Source organism: Lathamus discolor, chromosome 3 (assembly GCF_037157495.1).
Source record: "Lathamus discolor isolate bLatDis1 chromosome 3, bLatDis1.hap1, whole genome shotgun sequence".
NCBI lineage: Eukaryota > Metazoa > Chordata > Aves > Psittaciformes > Psittacidae > Lathamus > Lathamus discolor.
The window spans coordinates 135,833,640-135,859,949 of record NC_088886.1 but is presented as its reverse complement, the minus strand read 5'-3'; the positions used below and the strand labels follow the sequence as shown (position 1 = coordinate 135,859,949).

The window sequence follows — 26,310 nt, the reverse complement described above, 5'->3', positions numbered from 1 at the left end:
TCTGGCTGAGACAGTTTCACTAAAAGAACAAGTATTGTTTCTATGATTATAGAAAGAAAATCGATTCCAGGAGTAGACAGGTAGTGTCATGACAAATTTGAGATCCAGGCAGGCATTCATTATGGGAAAGAATAAAACACAGAATTTCTGTGAGAAAGACAAATTCTATGTCTGTTTTTTGTGGAAAGGATCCAAATAACCCCTGAACTTCCCTAACAGTATGTGGTAAGAATACATCTGGAAAAGACATGAAGCAAGCAGTAGTTGTTTGGGTTGATACTAGCTTCAGAACAGTCCAAAAATGGTATAGCACTGATGAATGTGTTGCTAGGTTGGATAAAGAACTGGAGATTCAGATACGTACTAAATCATGGCAAAATACTGGATGTTCATTCTGCACAAGGTTAAAAATAAATGTTAGAACAGATTTAAAGAATCTGATTCAGAAAGGCAGATATTTTATAATCATTTTGTGTTCCGCTGTCATGAGCATTTGAAGATGAGCAGCTGAGGGTCATGCTGAAAAGCCCAGGGAAATCAGCAGAAATTGTTTAGTGTTGATATTTTGTTGGTTCACCTAATTGACTCTGGCCCTTAGTTGTCAAGCAGTTAGGAAAGAAATGAAGCAAAATAACCATTTAAATTGTAAATCAATGTTTCAAGATTACTTTAAACCCTGTAGTCAATAGTGTACGGTTTACTTCAGGCTCTGGAGGCATCAAAGACTAGTGACAGATGCCCCTTTGCTAGCAACATTCTCGTATATCAGACAGGAAGTTAATATTTAAAATTTTTTCAGGATATTATGAAATGCACAAGCGAAGGGTTTAATTATTTGAAATTAAGAGAATCTTCCTGTGAATTAATCTGGAAGATTAATTAAATTTAGGCCTTTTCTCTAAAAATCTTTCAATTATCTGAATAAAACTCAATGGCAGCTTTATTACCAATCAGTTTGGGGAATAATTTAAAATACAGTTGTAAAAATGTGTACTAGTCCAATGAAAAACAAAAGCAGCAACCATGATACCATCTGTCATTAAAGGAATAGGCCACTTTGTATAATTGTGCTGTGCCATATAAACTGCAGGCTTAATTTGGGTAACTGTTTATTGAAACATGATTGGGAAATAGATATTTTCACAGACAAATATATGCAAGTGGTTTTGGCTGATAGAATGAAAAAAGCCATAGAGAAATAGTAAGTCAGAATGGTATGAAGAAAACTATGGAATCCCTCTTGAAGAACATTATCATTATTTTGATGTTGAGAACAGATTATGAAGATGCACTGCACTAGATTTTGACCTCTCACTTCCACCTCTGTTTATTTCCTGCAGCTATGTATGGATCCATCCAGCCACACCACTGAAATAAAATGTTAAGTTCAGTATTAACAACAAAAATTTCTACTTTCCCCCCTGCAGTGGGGTTTTGCATTGACTTCTCAAGGCCAGAATGATTTTACTGTGACTCCTCAAACGGCTGCAGCTGTACAGCTGAGGAAATGCTGCACTGCAGCAGCAGTTTGGAATTAACATCTCAGGACTGTTTTTTTTTTTAAATTACCTTTCCTGTCAACATGAATGTAAGGTATAATTTTACATTTCTCTCAGTCCAGGCAGTAGTTTGTAATCCTGTGCATCAACTGTGATTATCAGAGCTATTATGACCTATGTTCAGACTCTGAGGTCCTGCTACCAGGTCACTCACCCTAGATACTGGTGAAGCAAACCATTTCTTTAAAGCAAAACAGGTCAGCAAATAAAACAGGTCAGTGTTCTAGCCCTAATACACAATTACTTTATGCCATAAAGCATACATTAAATAATTAATTTCTGCATTTAGATTCTGAATAGGGAGAGTGGAAAATTCTGTCAAAGTATTCTGAATTTGCCAAATAATTTGAAACTGTAAAATTAATGTAGTAGTTTTGGTTTGGGCTTTATGTAGTTTGGTGTGGTTTATGCGTTTTGGGTTTATTTGGGGGGCAGGAGGGGGCCGGTTGTGGCTTTGTTTGTTTATTTCCTTTTTTTTCTTTTCTTTTTGCTGGTCCCAGTGGCATCTAATCAAATAATCAAGAATTGTCTTAAGTAGGTTAGCACTTCTGAATCACCTTGGAAATATTTTACTTTAAAAGCTTTTTATGTAATTTTGGCTATTGGACTGATTGTCATAATGTTATTTTTGTCTAAGAACCTCTGATAGTGTACAGATCACAAGAGTTATGCTAATGAAATAAAGCTTCCTCTGGATATAACATTGCAGCATACAGACTACTTAAGGGCAGATGAAAGGCATACAGCATTGTAGCACTATTTCCCCAGAAGACTGCAGCTGTATATGTCCTGCAGTCAAGCAGTTTGCTGGTATAACAAGATTAATAACAATAAACATATTTGAGCATCCCTAAACTTTTCACCAACTGACAACGCAGCTCAATGATAGACAACAAGTTCATAAAGTACTTTGAATAAGCTCTGTGAATAAGCTCTGGCCCAAGTGTACTCTCTTCTGATAGCTTTAGAGCACTGTGCCATCACAGACCTGCCAGCTGTCTGAAGACAGCAAGAGAAAGCTTTGAGTGCTCTAGAGCTGTTAATACCTTTCCTTCCCCTCCCCACTTTACATTCTTGGCTAGCTAGACTAGCATGTGTTGACTCTAGAACTGTGGGAATATGAAGATAAATGCAAACATCTTTATGCACACCCTTCAGTGCAGCACAGTAGCTGGTATTCTGTCTCTACCTGACAAGCTCAGTGAGAAAGAAAAGGATCATACAAGCCAGACATGTTGTGGCATGTTGTAGAGTTATTTAGATTTCTGACTCCATTTCTGAAGATTATTTGGTAGAGTCACTCTTAGATCAGTACTTGTTTTCTCAATTTTAACAAATAGAAGGCATAGAGATGTAGGTCACAGCTTCTTTGACATCCACCTACAGAAAATGTATCTAGCTATTGGGCAAATGTTTATATAACAAATTGGTGATATTAGACAATATTTTTGAACTTCTGCATTTCAGTTGAAGTAACTTGAGCAATACAAAGGAAATAAAGCAAGAAGATTTACTAATTCAGTAAGGCATTTGATACTGTCTCTCACAGCATCCTCATAGATAAGCTAAGGAAGTGTGGGCTTGATGATCAAGTAGTGAGGTGGATCAAGAACTGTTTGAAAGGAAGAAGGCAGAGAGTTGTGGTCAATGGCGCAGAATCTAGCTGGAGGTCTGTGACTAGTGGAGTCCCTCAGGGGTCGGTGCTGGGACCGGTGCTGTTTAATATTTTCATCAATGACCTGGATGAGGGAACTGAGTGCACCATCAGCAAGTTCGCTGATGACACAAAACTGGGAGGAGTGGCTGACACACCAGAAGGCTGTGCTGCCATTCAGCAAGACCTGGACAGGCTGGAGAGTTGAGCGGGGAGAAACTTGATGAAATTCCACAAGGGCAAGTGTAGAGTCTTGCATCTGGGGAAGAACAACCCCATGTACCAGTACAGGTTGGGGGTTGACCTGCTGGAAAGTAGCGAAGGGAAAGGGACCTGGGGGTCCTGGTGGATAGGAGGATGACCATGAGCCAGCAATGTGCTCTTGTGGCCAAGAAGGCAAATGGCATCTTAGGGTGCATTAGAAAGGGAGTGGTTAGTAGGTCAAGAGAGGTTCTCCTCCCCCTCTACTCAGCGTTGGTGAGGCCGCATCTGGAATATTGCGTCCAGTTCTGGGCCCCTCTGTTCAAGAAGGACAGGGAATTGCTTGAAGGAGTCCAGCGCAGAGCCACAAAGATGATTAAGGGAGTGGAACATCTCCCTTATGAGGAGAGGCTGAGGGAGCTGGGTCTCTTTAGCTTGGAGAAGAGGAGACTGAGGGGTGACCTCATCAAGGGTAGGTGTCAGGATGATGGAGCTAGGCTATTTTCAGTGATATCCAGTGATAGGACAAGGGGCAATGGGTGTAAACTGGAGCATAGGAAGTTCCACGTTAACATCAGGAAGAACTTCTTCACTGTAAGAGTGACAGAGCACTGGAACAGGTTGCCCAGGGGGGTTGTGGAGTCTCCTACATTGAAGATATTCAAGGCCCGCCTGGACAAGTTCCTGTGTGATGTACTGTAGGTTACCCTGCTCTTGCAGGGGGGTTGGACTAGATGATCTTTTGAGGTCCCTTCCAACCCTTGGGATTCTGTGATTCTGTGATTCTGTGTAATTGACATACAGGTCTTTTCTCCAATTTTGGAAGTATGTTGGGGTTTTTGTGGGTTTTTTCTGTCAATAAATTGTCATTAAAATTAGGTCCTTTCCGTTGCCATCTCTGAAGTCCAACTATTGTTGTGGTTGTTGCATACTGATGTGAACAACGTAGGTAAATTATAGTAGAAGCAGCACATTATGTTTCTTGGGTAGCTACGGATGGCATTAAATGGTAAATTATGCTTTGCTTTTATATTAAATCAGAAGAAACAGAAAATTATGTGCATTGAATTTCCCAAGTGTATGATAAATCTGAAAATATTTGCTAGACATCTAGCATAAAATGAGTGCTGACTTTAATCTTTGTTTTCTCTTACAGTTGCCTGTCCACAAGCTTTCTTTAAATGTCATCAACCTTCTAAAGCTGTTTCTTTCATTGATAAATAAGTAATTTTGTCAGAGAGATCAGACTAGCAATTTAAGTCCAGTTAAAGTGCCTAGATTTACACATTCTGTCTTCATTTTCCATGTTTTAACCTTACATCCTCTGTGAAAGGCTGTATTCCAAGCAGCAGTGTACTCTGGAGACCCACACTCATTTTTTAGATTTTGTGTTAGTATTAATAATTTAGGGTGGTATGGGTTGGATGCAGGTTATGCAGACCTTCTGACCAAACTGTAGGAAAGCATTCACTACTTACCTGTCTGTAGAAGAATATGAGGAAACCTAAGTGTAATTTGTGTTTGAGTAATTAGTTTTTATTTGTCTCCAGAAGAGCTGTTGGATATTTCCATCTTACAGGAGCTCCAGGCAGTCTTTACACCATTTCTTGTGGAAAGCCAATCAAAATATGGTGTCAAAGTCTCCTCTTTATTCATTACTGGGTTTTTTTTGGCATGCAAATAACTGCTGGGGCATACAGTAAATGTCGCTAAGGTATTACTTTAGGATGTGGTTGAGTAACATTGCATAATGAGACCTACTTCTGATTGTCTAATTAGTTATGCATAGCTATAGCAATGCAAAACATGCCTCAAATAGAAATCTGTTGTCATAGGTTACTTGATTACATGAGTATGGCTTCCACCTATATTATGGTTCCTCTCTTTGTAATGACAAATGCCACAGGCTTCTATTGAATATTATAAGAAATTTTTCATGCAATTGTATCAGCTATATATTTTAATTAATTTTTAAATGGCATTCATCACATTTGAGAAAGGAATCATTATGCATGATATTTCACAGTATAAAAAGGAAACATATATTCTCTTTCTTCATTTCAATGTTTTTACTGAGAAGGCCTCTGTAATTAAAAAAAACAAAACTGATAAAAGCATGCTAGTCATCCTTTTGTTTTCATCAAGCAGAAATCTTCATATTCAGTTTGCCTTAATAACATAAATGTATGACTTTGCTTCATGTTTTGGTAGGCCAAAAATTTCCACAAATGTTGCAACTATCACACTTCTGAGGAACAGGATGTGATTACTAATGCAGAGGGAGTAGAACCTCTTTCTGATTGATACTTCACCCTTAGGAAAACTGCATAGTACAGACGTTTTCATTTGTGGCCTGATGTTTATTAGCTTCAATGAGGATAATTAAGAAAAATACACAGCCAAAGGTGCTGTCCTGTCTTAATTCTGTTTTGCTCTTGTCAAGCTTCTAAACCAGGGAGTCCTGCCACGTTTTCAGGTCATAGGATAGCTCTTGCCTTTTATCAAGACTTCTTGCCATGGCCAAGATAGATGGAGAACGCCTTTCTATTAAGAGTAAGGAAATAAAACTGAACTTCTTGACAAACTCATGTATGTCAAAACCAGTAACTAGTTGTTACTCATGTAACAGTGCAAGTCTTAAAATATGTAACTGACCTACTGCAAAACTTTGTGAAGAGGTTCAAAACTGTATACAGGCCTACCCTTTCCATTTGGTCTGCCAGGACTGTGACTTTGTGAAGGATTAAAAAATTGGAGAAATTTAAAGAATCAAGTTGACTGCTCTGAGAATTAAGACTTTTTTTTTTTTTAATCCAATTCCTGAAATCTTCCAGGGGAATAAGATCAATTTATCATTTGTCATATCCAGATGGTAAGTAAATGAACAGTTTCACCATTGAGCTTGCTATCCAAAATATTCCTAGAGGAATATAAATGAATGCATCATTTACAGTGGCCAGATGGCAATTCAGAAGACAGTTCCATGTTCTAGTCATTATACAGCTTCTACTATATTGCATAAACCTATTCTGGCTTATTTGGTTCACCATTTGCAGAAAGGGCCATAGAAAATTAAAAGTGTGAATGTGAGGATTTACTTAACATTTTAGAGAACTTGAACTAGTGTTCAGGTGCTGTGTTTCTACCAGAAGCAACACTGATCAGCCAATGTTTGTCTTTGAAATTTCATCTAATGACAGGAGATGTGTTTAGCAGCAGATAAAATCACATTGGAACACACTTCAGCAATTCAAATAAATGTGAAACGTACCCTTTTTCTTCATATTTATTTATTTTCACATTGCTTAACTGTAAAACTGATATACGCTCAAGGGTGTTTTTTTACCTAAAATCACCATGGTTACAGATTTTATCAAATTTGTATCATTAACAATAATTATAGATATTTTATAGGAAATATTTCCAAAGATCAGCACATCAATCATGCACTCTGTTCATTTGGGAACTCTCTGGGTCTTCATGCCATGGGTGAATATTTATGCTAGCTATTGTGAAAAGAGCTTTTACGGATAATTATTTTTATAAGCTCTAGGAATATATTCTTTCTCAGTTGTCTGTAAAGATGATGTGAGATTGTTGTGACATATGAAATAGAAGATTTAATTAAAAAATTGTTATCAGCTGGATAATTTCACATAAGTATTTCAACCTGAATGTAAAAAGGTATATTGAGTTAGCTGGGCGGCTGCTGTTACTGGGCTTTCACATCTAAGACTTCTTAAGAGAACAATAGCTTCTTTTGACATGAAAATATTCAGCTACTCTGTATGCGAATGGCTAGTAATGCATTTTCTATATATTCTGCAGTAAACCAAGTTAGAATTAATTGCAAAAATAAAATAAGGAGTTACAAGGTACTTGGAGTTTAAAACCACAATAAATAGATAAATTGTAAGATTTTTAAAGTTACTGTTTAATGATAAATTCAACAAAAATTTGGAAGCAATTTAACTTTAAGGCTATTTACCATGGTTTGTTTGTTTTCTGTGAACCAAGATAACAGTTCTGTAGTTAGTACATGAGAAAATCATCCTTCATTATGTGTATGTTTCAAAGGGAAAATTACATACGCAGCTGTCTAATGAGTTCCTACCTTGATTGTGGTCTACCTTCATACGTATCAGACATAGATTTTATACTGGGAGATCTGATTCAATCGTTTCTTGTAGAGAAGTTAATAAAAGTGCATGTGTAATATTCAAAGGTTTAAACTGAAAAAGGGTGGCATTTTTTAAGAAGTTTAAAAAAGCAAAAAATTTTAAATATTTTTTAATTATTATTATTCTGTGTGTATCTTTCAAATGTAAAAATGCCAAAGGCTGCAGGTAGAATTTTTAAAGATTCTGTTTTAAATATAGTTTTAAAATCAACTTAATAACTTTTAAGTTCTGTGCTTCTGTTCATGTAATGTACCTTCTCCCTTTTTCTGACATACTCTGTTTCTTCCCCCATAATTTATAATTGTCTAAACCAGAAGGCAGATTAAAAGTTGAGCCATTTGTGTAAAGTAAATATTTCAGATCATTGCTGCCTTTTTTCCTCTTCCTATTTTTTTTAAAAGCTGTACTTTCTTTAAAACTGTTACAAAATTAATTTCTAGCCCAATGGCACACTGAAGATCTGATGTATTACCTTTTTAAAATGTAGTAGTTAGCTTTTTTTTTTTTTCCTGTGAGATCTGTAGAGTTACAGTAATCAGATAAAATTCTATCCCTGATAAAGCCAGTTGAAAAACTGAACTTTATTGACCTCATTAGAGCCAGGGTTGCATTCATTAGATGAAGGAAAGCTTCTCGTTGGATTTAAACTATATAGAAAATATTAACTAGAGCAGTTCTAGAGAATTGTAAATGTTTCTGAAATTATTTCTTCCTTCTCTAATTATACCTAGGTTTTTTAGCTTAGGCAGCTAAATACTGGTGTAGGGCAGTCATGCACAATGTTTGTACTGTAAGAGAAGCCATGAAAAGTCCCTATATTTAACTTCTCTAGCACTCATTATAGAATTAATGCACCCTTACATTTCATATTTGGTGGGGTATAGTGTGAAAGAAGTTTGTGAGTAGTAAAGTACTGAAAGAAATATTAGCATTTGCATTCATCAGGAAAATTATCCCTTCTAATGTTAATGGCTTCTAAAGTCAATAGCTACTTTTCCAATGCCACCACAGAAGGAGCAGATTCTGCTGCTGAAATGCAACAGGAGCTGCAATTGCAGCTGAAGGGATGCATTCTGTGCAGATTGGTTGCATTGCCAATTTGAAATGCATTTTTGACTTTGAAGTGCTTGGTTATGCAACAAAACTAACATTCTGTATTCAGGGAAAGGAGAATGGGCATTGATACGTAACTGATATTCTTTTGTGATGATTTGTAATCTGTGTTATTGCCTGTTACAATCTGAGTGGATGATCCAAATTGACCTAAAATTGCTGCTAAAATCTTAATACCAATTTCTCACATATTGTCTGTCCTTACAATAACATAGAGGAAAGCCTGGTTTGATATTTTCATAGAAAATCCCTGAAGAGAAGTTAATGTCAATAAAACCAATGGTTCGGTCTCTTTATATACAATAATTAATCTTCTTTTATAGTGAACTTATCCTATCCAACATTGACATTGATGCATCTGGAGACTGGGAGTGTCTAGTAAACCACTCGTATGGAAATAGCACTAAACATGTAGAAATTGTGGTACTTGAAACGGCTGCACCCTACTGCCCTGCAGAAAGAATCATTAACAACAAAGGAGATTTCAGGTATGATTTGCTGGTTTTGGAGTGTCTTTCTTATATTAGTATCATTACAAACAATATTCATGCTTACGGACATGATACTTCAATGTCAGATATGAAGATGTCACTTGTTTGTCATTTTATATGACATAGTGGGAAGGAAGATGTCCTGGGTTCAGCAGTAGCAGTCAGTTTTTTCCTTCTTAGAAGCTGGTGCAGCACTGAGTTTTGACTTTTGGCCTGGGAACAGAGGTGATAACACAAATGTTTTAGTCTGACCAAGGACTTTCTGAGCCTCATGCTATGCCAGGGAAGAGGGAAAGCTGGGAGGAAGCAGGGACAACACACCTGACCCAAACTAGCCAAAGGGGTATTCCATACCACAGCACGTCATGCCCAGGATGTAATGGAGAGTTACCCGGAAGGGCTGGTACACTGCAGGGTTGGACTAGGTATCGGTCAGTGCTTGGTTGGGTGGGGTGGGGTGAGTTATCGGTCAGCTGGTGGTGAGGTGTTATATTCTTGTGTCTCGTTATTTCCCTTATCGTTACTATTATTGGTGGTAGCAGTAGTGATTTGTGTTATACTTTAGTTACTAAACTGTTCTTATCTCAACCCGTGGGAGTTGCATTCTTTTCTATTCTCCTCTCCATCCCTCTGGGAGTAGGGGGAGGGCGAGAAGGGGGGGAGTGAGAGAGCGACTGCGTGATTTATGGTTGACTTTGTTTAAACCACGATAGTGATTTTTTATGGGAAATGGCACTTAGTGCTTCAATAACAGCAGTGGTTTGTGAAAGTCAGAGAATCTTTCTAATTCCTCAGTTATGTAAAAACTCAAAAGATGTAGGCTCTTTACAGCTAAATGAGACGGGGTTCAAAACTGTTCTTGGGTTTTTTTTTCAAAATTGCAGAATATGATGACACTGTATTAAAGCATTAGCAGATTAAATCTTCAGGACTCTTCCAGTCTGTTCCAGTTCTGTTGGCTTTGTTCAGCTGAGATTAGAAGTAACAAGTAGCATAAAACCATTAGTAAAATATTTCACTGAAGAGACTCAAAATAGCAAATAAAACTACCTAGTAAAACAAATAGACTGTTTGAGGTGAGCTTAAGGACACAGAGTTCCCACAATATGTCATACAGTTAGAAAACAAATTTGTCCTACTACCAGAATCCTAGAATCTGTACAGTTTGTTGACTAAACGTAATTTTTCTGTCATCTTTATTTTTATCTACATATGCTGCTGGTTTTTTTTTTTTTCTTTGGGTTTTGTTTGGTTTTTTTGTTTTTTGTGGGTTTTTTTCAATTTCTCATAAACTGAATTAAAAGTTAATGTTTCTGTGGAATTTGGTATTATTTTCAGTTAGCTGTAATATACTTCAACATTATGCATAAAGCTCTTAAACAAAATATAATTACCTGCTTGACAATAAGACTGATGTATGATGACATTCCCATTGAGAAATCAAGAAAGTAATTTGTAACCAAGTGAACTGTATTAAAAATTCAGCTTGAATAGTTAATGAAAGGAAAAGCAGTTGAGAGAGGAAGCTTCTCTTCAGTACCAGAATTTTCTGCATATACTTCTGAACTGAAAGCCTATCTTCATTTTTAAAACTTTTTCAAAGTCCTTTCACAATTATTTCTTGTGAATAAAAAAATAAGAAATTAGAAATTAGAGAAATTGACTCACAGAATTTTTTTTAACTATAAAGATATTTATTATGTGTTACGCAGTAGTTCCATTTGCTGACCATATATTTATAAAGCTATTTAATACACATATATGAATTAAAGTCCATTAGAGATCTTTGACAATCTCAGCTATAGATTTTTTATTTTTTTCTGTCATGACAAAAGCTGCCATTGTGTTTTCTCATAGTAGATGTGCTTAAACATATTTTAATTAGATCTTTTAAAATATGTATACTTGCTATCAGATAACACATACTGAATCTTTTAGATAACAACTTTATGAAGTTTATTTTCTTGCCATGACATCCTTTTCTTCATAAATAAATACACATAAATTCTACAGACCACACAAACTAACACCAGGGGCATTTTTGTCAATTTATATAAATCAAAAGAACAGGAATGTACATTTCTCTCCCTGTGGACCATATTTCTAGAAATCAATAAAAATTTATTTTTAAAATGTTTATCAAAAAGATGCTGAGTCCATAGGTTCTTTGGGCATTTGAGGGAATGAGTTTAAAATTATAGTGAATTTGTCAGGCTCAAAGAGCATTAGAACTTGAAATTGTTCTGAAGGTTTGTCCTGAGAGATGCAGCTAGCACACCAGTAGTTTTTCTCACAAAGGTATTTGAACTTTTGGTAACATAGCAAGTATGTAAGTAGAAAGAGTTGAACCACAAAAGCAAAGCTAGAAAGGACAGTTCTTTTATTGGGCAAAAAAAGGAAGCGTCATTATTTCAGCTGACCAGCTGAGGTGGTATTTATAATTGCACAACTGCAGTAAGAATTAGGCACTGAGAGTCAGAAAGAATTTGCCTTATGTACTAGGAGATTTTTTCTCTAATGGGCAGTTTGTTCAGTTTCTGTTCTCCAGCTCTCTGTAAGATCATTCTGAAATGCAAATGGTAATTGTTGTTATGTTCTAACAATCCTGTTTGTGAAAGCCAGATTCTGCTACCTATACTAACACTAGTTTCAGTTGTCTCTTTAGATCTACTTTAGAGGTAAGTTGCTACGCAGTGTGGCCCAGTTGCATTAATGCTAATGTTTTACTAAAAGTAATATTTCAGCTCAGACATAAAAGGAGAATATACCACTGTACATATTTTGATTTTGTTCTGAAGCACATTTCACAGTTCATTTTGCGTCAATTGTTTTTGCATCACAAAATTAATTATTCCAGTGATAGTTAGCTAAAAGATATGAAAATATTTTTCTTCTTACCTTTACTTGGTTTGAAATAAGGGAAACTTACATAGCCCCAGTCCTGTCAGCATATTGTGTAACAATATCCAAATGCACCTACATCTTGTAACTTAGAAGGGATAATGCGTATGTTTGAGCAAAGGTTAAACGGCTAGGTGTGGCTTCACTGGCAAGAAAAGTATTTTTATGATTGACTGGATTCAGTCATTACATTAGTGCAATTAAAGAACTATATCCTTTCCAGACATGCTGACTGGCTGATGATACACTTCTGATTTTTTTGATTTCTCCCAATTACTTGATCCTGCTGTGTCCATGCTAAAAAATTACAATGGATTTTGTGGCAAAAGAAACAGATCCGATTTATGTAATTCCAGAGAATACAGTGGATATAGTGAAAAATAGTATTGCATAATAATGCTTAATATACTATGATATATAGTATATATAACATAATAATTAATATAATAATTGCCAGTCAATTTCACCTTGATGCCTGGCAAGATCATGAAACAGATCCACCTGGAAGCTGTGCTAAGGCATAGGGAAAATATAGTGGTGACTGGTGACAACTGACATGGTTTCACTAAGGGCAAAATAATTGGCTGGATGGTAGCACATGGAGAGCTGTGGTCAATGGCTCTATATCCAAGTGAAGTCTCAGTGAAGAGTGACATTCTTCTGGGGTCAATATTGGGACGAGCACTTTAACATCTTTGTCAGTGGCATAGTGGAATTGCATGCACATTAGCCAGCAGTACCAACCCATGTGGTTTAGTCTATACTCTGGAGAGAAGGGTTGTCATTCAGAGGGATGTAGACAGGCTTGAGAGGTGGGTTTATGTGAACCTCATGAAGGCAAACAATGCCAAGTGCAAGGTACTCCACATGGGTTGGGGTAATCCCAGGCACAAATGCAGGCTGGCCAGAGAATGGATTGAGAGCAGGCCTTAGAAGAAAGACTTGGGGGTGTTGGTTGACGAGAAGCCCAATGTGACCTTACAGTGCGTGCTTGCAGCCAAGTCAACTGTATCATGGGCTTCATAAAAACAAGTATGACCAGCAGGTCAAGAGAGGTAATTCTCCTCCTCTACTTGGCTCTCATGAGACTCCATGTTCAGCTCTGGGGCCCCCAACATAAGAGAGACATGGAGCTGTTGGAGCAAGTCCAGAGGAGGGACACGAGAATGATCAGAGGGCTGGAGCACCTCTCCTGTGAAGACAAGCTGAGAGAGCTGTGGCTGTTCACCCTGGAGAAGAGAAGGCTCTGTGGAGACCTTCCAGGCTGCTAACCTAAAGGGGGCCTACAAGAAAGCTGAAGATGGAGTTTTTACAAGGGCATGTAGTGATACAGGACATGGGGTAATGGCTTTAAACTGAGAGAGGGCAGATTCAGATTAGATCTGAGGAAGTAATCCTTACTATGAAGGCGGTGAGACAGTGGAACAGGTTGCCCAGAGAATTTTTGGATGCCTCATCCCTGGAAGAGTTGAAGGCCAGGTTAGACAGGGCTTTGAGCAGCCTGGTCTAGTGGAAGCAGTCCCTGCCCATGACAGGAGGTTGGAACTAGATGTTCTTTAAGGTTCCTTCCAACCAAAACCATTTTATGATTCCATGAGCAAATAGAATAATTCTGGCTGATCTTGATTTATAGTTTGTTTTCAAAGACTGTTTTGAAATCGTACTACAGAAGTCGTGTATACCTAAATAGTTTAATGACTGAGGGCTAGCTCCTTCCTCTTCCATGAGACACAGTCTGTACTGAAATCTTGTTCACTGGTTTCTGATAAATTCAGTCATTTTTTCTTTTGGGGGCTCTGTGGCACAGAGGGCTTTGTTGAGTTTGGTCAAAATACAAAGCGAAGATTGTCAGGAATATTTTGAGCATTTATCTTTTGCAACATTTAGTAATAGGATTTTGTTGTTTGGGTTTTTGTGGGTGGGTTTTTTGGTTGGGTTTTTTGGGAGGTGGGGGCAGGGTTTGTTTTTTTTCTTCATGGACTTGCTGCTCTGCTTTGTGCAGTCTTCAGAGATGAATGTAGGGGAAATGCCATCCATATTTTTTCCTTACCACCAAAAACCTTCCTGGAATTAATGCAGAAGTGATGTATGACCAGTCAGACATGAACCTGTATAATTTTGACATTTTCCCAGGAAACAAAGTAATTCATTACAGAATATAATGAGGTAAAATTTAAAATAGCTTTTTTAATTCCTACATTCTGTATATTGTTGCTACATAGTAAGTTGCCTTTAAATAAGAAATTTCATGTTATAATTTTTAATTTTTATGTTGTTCACAGATGGCCCAAAACTTTGGCTGGGATAACTGCTTACCATCCCTGTCTCCAGTATTCATTTAAGTCCATTGCCTTTCACAATGGTGCAGAAGAGGCTAAGGCATGGCGTAAATGTAATCGAACTGGACGTTGGGATGAAGAAAACTATTCTGAATGTCCTTATTCACAAGAAGTAACTCAGGTTCTTCATGCTTTTAGTCAGGTAATGTTATGAAATCCAGGGCTTCCCTTCTCTAGTACTGATATTACTGAATAGCTTGTAAGAAATGTCTGTTCAGCCACAAATTTGGGATAGATGGACTTTTTAGAAAATGTTTTACTTTGAAGTTTTTTATTTTTAATTATTTTTTTGTCTGAGTGCTGGACTCTACCTGACCATTAATAATGTTGGCAGTGTCATCAGTGCTTCACTTTAGTTCTTTCTTTGACTTCCACTAATGTGTTTTTATCAGAAAGGTGTTAATATCTCTTGAAGTCCTGTATCAGATTTTTGTCAGCTGAAGTGCCTTTCCTCATTCCCATTGTCTATAATGCATTTTAAAAAGCTGCAGATATGTAGCCTACTTCAAAATGCCTTTTTGATGTCTTCCCCCAAAAAATAGTACCTAAATGGTTTCTTGTAGATAAATGAGAGAGAACGAGATGAAAAATTAAACGGATAGAAATGAATGAGAAAGAAAAGTGTAATAGGGGACAGCATGGAGGCTGGCACAAACCTGTAACTGACATAAAATCTTTCACAGCTTTCAGTTTCCTTGATCATTTCTTCCCAATCAGTAGTACAAGATAACACCACAGGAAGTTTGTTTTCAGATGTGTTCATACTTAAATAAAAATAATTACTACATTAAGAGAGAGCAGTCACAAGATAAAATAATTAGGAGGGTCTCTCAAATTCTGTCAATCCCACTGTAATGTGGTTACACCAGGTTTCTCAGGGCTTTAACCACCCAGGTCTTTAAAAGCTGTGAATATTGAGGCCTCACAACGTTTTGGGGTAATGTGTTCAAATGCTTGGCTACCCTCATGGCAGAAAATATTTTCTTCATAACCAGTCTGCACTTCTCCTTTCAACTGACTACCATTGTCCCTTGTTCTCCCACTACGCATCACTGTATATATGAGGCCCACTGATACTGTTGTTCTCATGATGATCTAAAGATGTAGGCAAGTCAAGGATAGTAGCTTAGGGTAAAGTTTTATGAGGCGAGTTAGTTACAGTCTAGAAAAAGTAGAGAAAAATCTTCAGAATTTGTTGGTCTGTTTTCTGATCTTTAGATAACAGCAATGAAATCTAAGGCCTAATGCTGAAGATCCATTCATATGTCCCTGAAATTTATGTCTATAGTCCTACTGATGCATATAAATCCATGTGAAATTATAGCAAACATTATACAAATGGATGTGACCTCCGGTTTTTAAAAGAACAAACAGATGTGATTTATAACATCTAACAATTCTGATGTATTTTCAGATGCACATCAATTTAACAACCGTGGTTGAATTTTCCCGCCAGCTGACAGCCTACACAAGAGGTGCTTCCCACTTTGCGGATAAAATGGATGTAATATATTTGGCTTATATAGTGGAAAAGTTAATTGTCTTCGTGGATGAAGTTGAAGATGTAAGATACTTTCTCTATGTTGAAAAAAAAGTATCACTTAGAAGTGAAGCCTTCACATATGGCCCTGTTTTTAATGTATCCAGGCACACAATCTGAAATCGGTTGCTAATATTCTAATAGCAAATATTCTGCATATATTATGATATGTTTCTTTATGCCAAAAAAGGACAACTAAGCCATCTCATCTGATTGACAAAGGTGGTGTTGCTTAGGGATAAAAATTGGTTTTCAATAAGCCATTTCTTTAATATTATTTTTAATTTTAAATTCCACCATGTCTCACATTTCAGAATTAACTTAAGATGACTCTCCATCTGGCCATGGGAGTTACATATGCTTCTTTTGTTTTTTTCCATTTCATCAGGAGATTTTCAGAATTTTAAAAGCATTTATCACTTCACATGAAGAGAATATGATGTGTCTTTAAGTGCAGATTGCTACAGAAACTTTTGGTGTAATGTATGACATTTTTACAGGGAAGTCTAATCAGAGTTATGCAAACCCTGTGGGAAAAATTGGGTTTTATAGAAAACAGCAATGGTCATCATAGTCTTTACTGTTAATTTTCACAGTAACTGCTTGCATGAAGATTTTGTAACCCCTAGTTTTTGTATACATGATAGCTGTAGTTAAAATTGGCTCTGGGAATTGTAACAGTTAACATTTTAGTGCCAATTTGAGAAAGCCTCCAACTTCAATTTCAGAAGACGTGAAGTGTATTATCAATTGCTCTTGAAGAATCATATTTCAAAGCTACAACTGTATTCCAGCTCAAAACTCTGATAAGATCTAGCTGCTTGCTAACAAAACAAAAATTTACCATCCAAAAGAAACATTTGGGTTTACCATAAAGCCTCTTTATCTTTCTAGCAGCTGATGCATTATCCATTAAAACTGAGCACCATCTCTAATCTTTTAATTGATTTCTTCCTTTTAAATAGGTTTGAGTTTCTGGATTTTGGTATCGAAACATCTCTATTTCCACCATTTATCTCTACATCTCTTACTTCATAATCCCATATTGTTTTCATAATTTAAAATATTTTTCCCAGTTTGTCTCTGTTTCCTTCTTCTGTTTTGAATTTTACACTTTTCCTCTGTTTCAGGTTCACAAAGTATGTTACTTATTCATTGAGCTCTTTACTAATACCAATTTCTTAACTCTCACTCACAAGGTACGAAAAGAGATGTGGAGTTAAAGTGTCTTTCACACATGAGGCTGCACTCATGTAATAATAAATAAGACTGAACTTTATATAATACTAGGCAGCATATGAACAAAGGTATGTTAGTTTGCAATTGACTAGCAGCTGAAGCTACAATTATATAAAACAATTATTCATCAAACTACGTACATAGAGGTTTTCTGTGATTTATCAAATTTTAAAACCATTTTAGCCAAACTAGTACAGTTTCTGTACATCCTCTCTGGGGAATGCCTCTCCCAGTCAGCACAGGATTATTATTTTTTTATAAGTTTTAGGTACTTTGTCCCATCTGGTGGTTCACCTCTTAAAAAAGAGCACTTCAACAGCAGTACCAGGAACATATTTGCAATATATTTTTTGCCAGGAATATGTACATGCATTAGCCCAAACTTTTGTATTTTTAATACCATGCATTTACTCTTCATTAATGCATTTAATATAAATTACATGCTTTTCTCATTTCTCTCCTTTTGTATATTTATAGACTATTGCTCTGCCCTCAGTAAGTTACTGCCTAGCTTATTGGTGTATGCTTTAATTGTTTCTCATAAATCACTCTAGTCTCTTAATATGTTTTATTATTATTCATTGTATCAATAACTCTGTCACATTGTCAATAGCCATCTAGAATTATCTAGTAATTATGTTCTCAAAAATAGATTAAATATTTCAGAAAGTCACATAAAGTTTCACATACAGTCTCATTATTTCTGTGTCCCTTGCAATGCACGTGAAATTTGTGTATTTTTTATTGAAAACACTGATCGAACTTCATAATCTCAGGCATTCCTTAAGCCATATTCACCATTGCTGAGTATTGTTTTTTCCTTCCTACTGAATCATCTTTATATTTGCCTTATTTTTCCGTTTCCATTAGTTTGACATTTAGCCTCTTGAACTTTTCTTTAGCTATATTTCTCTCAGTCACTTTTTTCACTTCTCTATACCTTTTTATTAAGGTTTATTTGTGATGACCTTGTTTATCTATCCCACATCTTTGCCTTCAAAAATAATGGTAATGTGGTCATGTTAATTGTGAAATCTCACTCAAATGAAGTTTTAGAATTCAAGAAATAAATATTTTTATTTCTATTTGAAATAATCTCAAGAAAATATTCACAGTGATGTTTACGCTTTCTAAACACAATATACTAATAAACATTTGAATCACATAATCATACTTACCATAATCTGCAAAATATCATAATATCATAGAATCATAGAATGGTTTAGGTTGGAAAGAACCTTAAGATCATCTAGTTCCGACCCCCCTGCCATGGCCTCACCGTAGACCATGTCACCCAAGGCTCTGTCCAACCTGGCCTTGAACACTGCCACGGATGGAGCATTTAGCACTTCTTTTGGCAACTTGTTCCAATGCTTCACCACCCTCACAGTAAAGGACTTCTTCCATATATCTAACCTGAACTTTATCAGTTGAAGTTTAAACCCATTACTCCTTGTCCTATCACTGCAGTCCCTGATGAAGAGTACCCTCTCCAGCATCCTTGTAGGCCCCCTTCAGATGTCATCTGGCAAAACAAAGGTTTATCACTTTGGATTGTCCTCAAGAATGAATTGAAACATCCAAAGCTATAAGCCTACACTTTTTGTATACACAATGAGGTGATGGAGGTTTCTATCAGCGCCTGAGTTACATCTCAAATTTACCCCATTATGTCTGTAGCAAAAATATTTTTCAAATATATTTTCCTGCTTTATTTTTATTTTTCTTCCCCTCCTGTCCCACTCCCTCTCTTCCCCAAGGTCCTTTGATTAAACATTAAGTAGTTGTTTAGAAAGGCATAGTCAATTTTAATTAGTTTAAGAGTGTGATAATTCTGGGATTGCGTTTATTACCCAACGAGAGACTCGATTTTTGTGGTGTATCTAGAAGATAAGCTTTAGAATTGTGAAGAAAAAAAGCTTTCCTTAAAGGCAGTTGCACTTTTCTTTATTTTTCAAATAATATAATTTTCTTAATAGAATCAAAACTGTCTTTGAATGAAGGTTACCAAACAAAATGAGGTGCCTTCTTTCACTTTTACTCTTTTCCTATTTGTGAGTTTTCCAGTCAATAACATTTTGGGGGGTTTGTTTTATTTTCTCTTCCAGATTGGGGATGCTCTTATTGAAATTGCCAGCAATATAATGTTGGTTGATGACCACGTGTTGTGGATGGCTCAAAAAGAAGACAAAGCCTGCACCAGGATTGTACGGTGTGTGGAACACATTGCAAGCCAAATACTGACCAGCAATATTCAAGTTATATCAAAGGTATTTAAAAAAATTACAAAGCTTTTTTTGACAGAATTTGTTTTTTAAATGTAATTTTTCATTAGAATTTTTACAGCCAACTAATATATAGACAAGCGAGAAGTTAGATTGTGTAAGCCAGATGCACAACATAGCCAATTTATATAAATATACTTTATTCTGTGATTATTGGTTTTCTTCTTCTGGATTCTATTTGGAAGACTGAAGTATTTTTTGACTATCATTGATGGTGTTAAAGAGTGACTTTGATTTATTGCAGTGATTCTTACGAAAGACTGTTCACAACACTATCTTTCTAGTGTTCTTACTATTCACTCAGTTTCTGTTGTTCTTAGCACTATAGTATGTGGGTTTATTTTGAAAGGTACAAGTTGACCAAGTGAACTTTTAATAAGAGAAAAGACAACATACTCCTTGTTGCTTTAAGATTTTTAATATGCCTTTCAGAGAGGATTCTAAGCGATACTTTCTTAAAGAGTTTAGAAAACTGTCACAAAAGATATCTCTAGTCATAAGGATTACTAATTTGTAGTCAGTTTTAGTTTTTTAGAAGTAAACTGTAGCAGTATGAAATTACTATTTTTATTCCTCGTCCGCCACCTACATGAATTTGTCACTTAGATACTCAGGTGTTGTCATTTGGACACTGAGAAACTGTCTTTTTGCCAGTTTCAATATCTCAGTAGCAGAAATGCATCTAAATCAGAAGCTTGAAACTCATCCTTTTAGAATTTTAGATGGATCTACTAAAGCCTTATCACTTCTTGGATTGGTTTACTTGCTTTTAAATAGCCTTTTATTCTCTCAATTGTCCACTGCATTTACATGAATACACTAATGTGCATAATGGCCTTAATTCCTTCACTGTATACTGTTTGAAAAGCAGTCTTTCATCCTAAGACAGAAATATATTTTGCTGTTTTCTAAATGAAGTGTTTTTATTTAATTGCCATTTACATAAAACAATCAAATTGATAAAAATACTTATTTTTATTAAATACGAGAGACAATATTGTGCCTTATAGAAACATTTTGCAGTGTGACAGCCAGGAAAGCTCTGTTGCTTTGTACTTCAATTTCTTCTAGATTCTATGATTCTTTTTAATCTTGAGTGCCAAAGGTCTTTTTTTTCTTCTTGTCACTGCTTCAGGAAGCTGTTGACATTACTGTAAACAGTAATCCTGTGTACTCAGATGTGGAGCTATGTCACTAACCTTTTTGCTGTGCTTTATCTTTTTGCTTCTTATAGTTCTCTGTAGGAGAATTAGTTTACTGTTGACTACAATTTGTAAATAAACAAAGCTGTGGAGTTTTTCTGGTGCCATCTCATGCAATACCAAACACTTCTGTTCCTTTGGGATGCTAGCCAGCAAACTGTCTCCCAGAAACTGCATTTGCTTTCTTTATTTTAAACAACAACAAATAAAAACCCTGAAGCTTGGGTAGCCACTAACTTATAATACAGTTCCAGAAAAAAGTTGAGCCTCTGTAAGCTGTGTCAGTTGTATAACATGTTCAACTGTTCCCTGTACATTGAAAAGCTACTTGGGAGCCATAACTGTTACTCCTACCTCAGTTTTGGAAGACAAAAATGTTCTAATTCCATGAGGTTTCTGCATGACTGATTTCAAGGTCAGAAAAACACCAGGATGGATGGATACCTTTGTTTAGATCTTCTAAAGTCTCCCTTGCTCTCAAACGGTGTACAAAACACACTGCAGGAAGAATGGCCAGTAGCAACTTTCAAATACTAGATAATTTCATATATTTTTATGTATAATATATTTAAAGTTTAATAATCATATTACAGTACAGCAAAGATGTTACTCTGCTATATGGAATTTAAAATCTTAGAGAAGGTATACAGGCATCAGGTTCTTATCAGGATGCTGCAGGGGCTGGGGCTCCCCAGTCAGGGTCTGTCCCACAGGGGCAGGCCTGTCCCCAGCTGGGGTCTGTCCCCAGGCCAGACCATGGCAAGGGGTCAGTGGTGAGCCTGGAGCACCAGGGCTGGTGGCCAGGAGTCACCATGGAGTTCAGATGAGGCCTTGGAGGAGCCTCAGCTTGACACTGTGCCAGAGGAAAGGGGATGGGAGTCCCCTCAGAGACCCTGGGTTCAGCCAGAGAGGCCAAGGGTGCCCTGGGCAACTGAGAATTCCCAGGGTGGATCTGTATGCCTCAGCACCCTCCAATTAATCTCGCTTCAGTATTGTTCTGCAGTGCTTCTTCACTTACGTTTCCATTTAATTTCTATGTATACATGTCAGATGTGCAGTTTTAAAAGGAAAACTTCCTGCTGATGATAAAAGTTATCTCAGTGGTCCTGTCTCAGGCATATGCAAAAGTTTTAAAATCCACCCCTGAAGAGTTTTTATTTCATTCCTCCACCAATTAGAAAGTCAGAATATTTTAGGTTAATTGAAACATAGTTTTTTGTTTGCGCTCACATTCTTCGGCACTACTCTGAGCTTGCCCATTGGCCTTTCTGCCGAGTGATGCCTTTGACTGAGGTTTAGGAAATGGAAACCAAATTATCATTTTCTGTATCTGTACTGCTTAGAGACAAGATTAGTTTGTGGCTTTTCATAACATGTATCTGACTGTGGCTCGTTTCCATGGATAATTCTGCCCCAAGTTCATCTGTATCCATTTTGTGGCTCGTTTTACAATCTTCCATAATGAGCACTGGTTTACCTTGCATTTTACCCATCTGTTTCCATGTGCTGAGAATTGCATGTTCACAGTGCTTGAACACTGTCAGGCCTTTACAGGAATTTTGTGAGTGCAAAATCCCGTCTTTGAAGAATATAGTATTTACAATTTAAAAAATAAGGCTCACTGTTGTGAACTCACTTCAATCCTCATTACAACATTATATAGTAAACATCTTATTCACCATCACCTAACAAATGAGAAATAGGGAACTGGTATTATGCCCATTCTATAGCAGGAAACAGGAAACCATGCACAAATGGCTTTTCCCTATGTTAAAGAAAACCTATAACCACACAGGAGTTTTAACTGAGTAATGTGGTTTCATTCCTGTGATACAGGTAATAGTATTCTGCAAGCAGTAAATTTTTTAGCTCTTTGAGAGCCTATCTACAACAGATAAACCAAGTTTCCGGTATTAGGACTTTTCAATAAACAGCCACTGGATTTTTAATACAAATATTATTTGATTCTGAATGATCTTTAGCATTTTAATTCAAGTGTATAAAAAATAATCACCTCCAGGCATGCAATGACAGAAGAGGTAGAAATTTAGAATCATAGAATAGAATAGTTAGGGTTGGAAAGGACTTCAAGATCATCTAGTTCCAACCCCCCTGCTATGGGCAGGGACACTTCACACTAAACCGTACCACCCAAGGCTTCATCCAACCTGGCCTTGAACACTGCCAGGGACGGAGCACTCACAGCCTCCCTGGGCAACCCATTCCAGTGCCTCACCACCCTAACAGGAAAGAATTTCTTCCTTATATCCAGTCTAAACTTCCCTTGTTTAAGTTTGAACCCGTTACCCCTTGTCCTGTCACTACAGTCCCTGACAAAGAGTCCCTCCCCAGCATCCCTATAGGCCCCCTTCAGATACTGGAAGGCTGCTATTAGGTCCCCACACAGCCTTCTCTTCTCCAGGCTGAACAGCCCCAACTTTCTCAGCCTATCTTCACACGGGAGGGGCTCCAGTCCCCTGATCATCCTCGTGGCCCTCCTCTGGACTTGTTCCAACAGTTCCATGTCCTTTTTATGTTGAGGACACCAGAACTGCACACAATGCTCCAGGTGAGGTCTCCCAAGAGCAGAGTAGAGGGGCAGGATCATCTCCTTCGACCTGCTGGTCACGCTCCTTTTGATGCAGCCCGGGATACGGTTGGCTTTCTGGGTTGCGAGCGCACACTGCCGGCTCATGTTCATTTTCTCATCGACCAACACCCCCAAGTCCTTCTCTGCAGGGCCGCTCTGAATCTCTTCTTTGCCCAATCTGTAGCCGTGCCTGGGATAGCTCTGACCCAGGTGTAGGACCTTGCACTTGGCATGGTTGAACTTCATAAGGTTAGCATCAGCCCACCTCACAAGCGTGTCGAGTTCCCTCTGGATGGCATCCCTTCCCTCCAGCTCATCAACCGGACCACACAGCTTGGTGTCATCAGCAAACTTGCTGAGGGCGCACTCAATCTCACTGTCCATGTCAGCGATTTTACTCTTAAAAAGGAATGTTTTTTGAATTTAAAAACAACTAAAAAGAATCTTTAGGCTACTTCTACTTTAAAAGTAGTATGTATATTACTTTTATATAAAAAGTATGAAAAAGATACTGAAGGCTTCTGGATTTTTGTCTAATTTTGTCAAAAAGTAGAATTGCTTCAGTAGTTTCATTTTGGACACATGCAGAATCATCAGTGACTGAAGAGGGTGCATTTGAAAGCCATTTCATAAGTTCAAAAGAGGATCCGCAAGTGATGCACTGTGTTTCATGCTAAACTGGATTTGTACTGGTACCGTGACTTCTACACAGTTAGGCTACCCTCTATCCTGCCCTTCTTTTTTTTTATGCAAGACATTTTCTTTAGATTAATTTTTTAATATGAGTTAATGTGATTTTCTTCAGTGAAGTCATTTCTTGTCAGCCAGATGCTCCAAATTCTGTAGGATTCACACCAGTTTTTGCCAACTGGATTTAAGGTACTTGTGTTGCTAGCTTGCATAACAGAAGCAAATTACAATAATACTAAACTACCATATTTGTACATTTAACCTTGTGATAAACCTGCTAGTTTGTGGCTTTACTCCATTGTCTCTACATTGCAATCAACGTGCAAAATGCATATACTCACAGGTCACTAAACAATATATGACTGGAAGCAGAAGCTATAGTCCAATCAGTGTGGTGCCAGTCTAAGCTAGTCACCCTCATTATAACATGAGCTATATATCTCATGCACAGGACTGTGCTGAAATGAATATACTAGTTTAAGGATAGAGAGGCATATCTCTGCACTGTGCTACAGTCTCCAGTTAGACATATCACCTCACTAAAGGGTAGGCCACAGATCTATATTGTGCTCTTTTACTGAACCGTGTAGTCATGTTCAATATTCTAATTGAACAGTGACAAAAACCAGTTCATCCGCCAAATAGCTAAGCGGCTTTCTGTTTAATTTCTGGGGTACAAAGCACATCCTTGTTAATTTTTAAAATAATTCCTGTAACTGCTAGTTCACTTCATAACTATATTGCCTGAAATCAAGATTGATTCCATTGAAACTGAAGACACATTTGCAGAACTGATATAATAACTGACAAACATTTGCTCCTAAAAAACATTCAAGCAAGCCCACTATGTCATTGTAGAATTCTAGATCAGTTTTTTAGATAGGTTTCATTTTCTTTCTTACCCTTCAAATATGCATGGAAGCGCATGCACACACAATTAGTGCATGTATAATAATGCAATTACTCTTGTTGAGTTAGCAGCATATCTGCTTCTCAATGTTTTTACAGGTATCTTCTAATATTGCTCTGGAGGCCTTTATGATCAAGCCATCTAGTTTCACAGGAATGACTTGCACTGCCTTCCAGAAAATATCTGCATCTTCCGACAAGTCAGTGGTGCGTGATTTGGGAAGCTGGGAAGCAAATCACCATCCTGATCAACATTTGAATTTCAAGTGCAACACCGGCAATTTGAATAGTTCCTTGATGAATTCTTCTACCAGGGTAAGTAAGTCAGTACTTAGCTATTCCAGTGTGTTTTCATCAGAATACTGATTTGGAAAAAATTATATTTTATGTGTTGCTAGCATTGTGAACTGATTAATAATCTCAACATGCAAGTGGCCTTAAACTGGTGTATTGGGTGTAGCATGTTTTGTTGTGCTAATGGATATTCCATTAACGTAATCATGTGGAATGCAGGATGTAAATAGAAATTAGTAAATGTCTTGTTTTTTCTATTTTTTGATCTCTGGGTCCAATTCTGCAAACTTCTCTGTGTGTAAACATACTCTTTACAGTAATTTGGAAATATTTTAGTGAGGTATTCTCAGGGGATCTGACACTGCAATTACCTGTACTTCCACAAAATAATATTACATTCTCTAACTTACGAACTTTATACGGAGGAAGAATGTTACATTGGAGTTTCTAAGTAGCAGCTGAAGAGAAGCAATAATAAATAAGCCTTTTAATAGAATGCACTGTTATTATCAAATAATGAAGTGGAACAATTAAATTTTGAACTAGCAGGAAATGAAATTTTGCATTTGGCTGAGCGTGTTATTAAATTTAAGTATTCCAGAGTTGAATTTTTATTATCCTTCAGCTGAATCTTACTTTAATAGACTTATTTCTTGGAATACTTACTATGACAAAATGATACTTTTCTGGACAATATTAGTTGTTTACTGAATTTGAAAGTAGTTTAATTGAAGTTATTTTCTCTTTGGTGCATTTTAATCTTTATGGACTGTGCAGTCAGTGATACGGTACTTTGTGCTCTCAGGATCTTCTGGTACAAGGGAGTCATCTTATTAAGGAAAGAATAGGTTAAATTTATTTCCTGCAATGGAGTTAATTTCTTCTGTGAACCCTGTTAATATGTCTATAGAAAAGAGGAAGTTGCCTCTGAAAAGAGTTTGACATCCGTAAGATGAAATCCAAATGTCAGATAGCTAAAAGATACAAGATTTCAGCAGGAGGCAACCCTGGAACACTCTGCAACGTATGGAATAGTATTATCAATAGAAATATACATGGTATTACATTAATTGGAAATTTTTCTTTATACTCTCTACCAATATTTTTTATATTACTCAAGAA

At 36.8% G+C, this 26,310-nt stretch overlaps 1 protein-coding gene across 1 annotated transcript in view; it reads left to right on the top strand.

Moving 5' to 3' along the window:
- The window catches only part of LOC136010575 (adhesion G protein-coupled receptor A3-like), a 286,770-nt gene that overhangs the window by 139,595 nt on the left and 120,865 nt on the right, over positions 1-26,310 (top strand). The window contains exons 8-12 of the mRNA XM_065671986.1: positions 9,032-9,196; positions 14,383-14,581; positions 15,854-16,003; positions 19,327-19,488; positions 24,994-25,209. Of these exons, the coding sequence (XP_065528058.1) occupies positions 9,032-9,196; positions 14,383-14,581; positions 15,854-16,003; positions 19,327-19,488; positions 24,994-25,209 (892 nt within the window). The remainder of the gene's footprint in view (positions 1-9,031; positions 9,197-14,382; positions 14,582-15,853; positions 16,004-19,326; positions 19,489-24,993; positions 25,210-26,310) is intronic.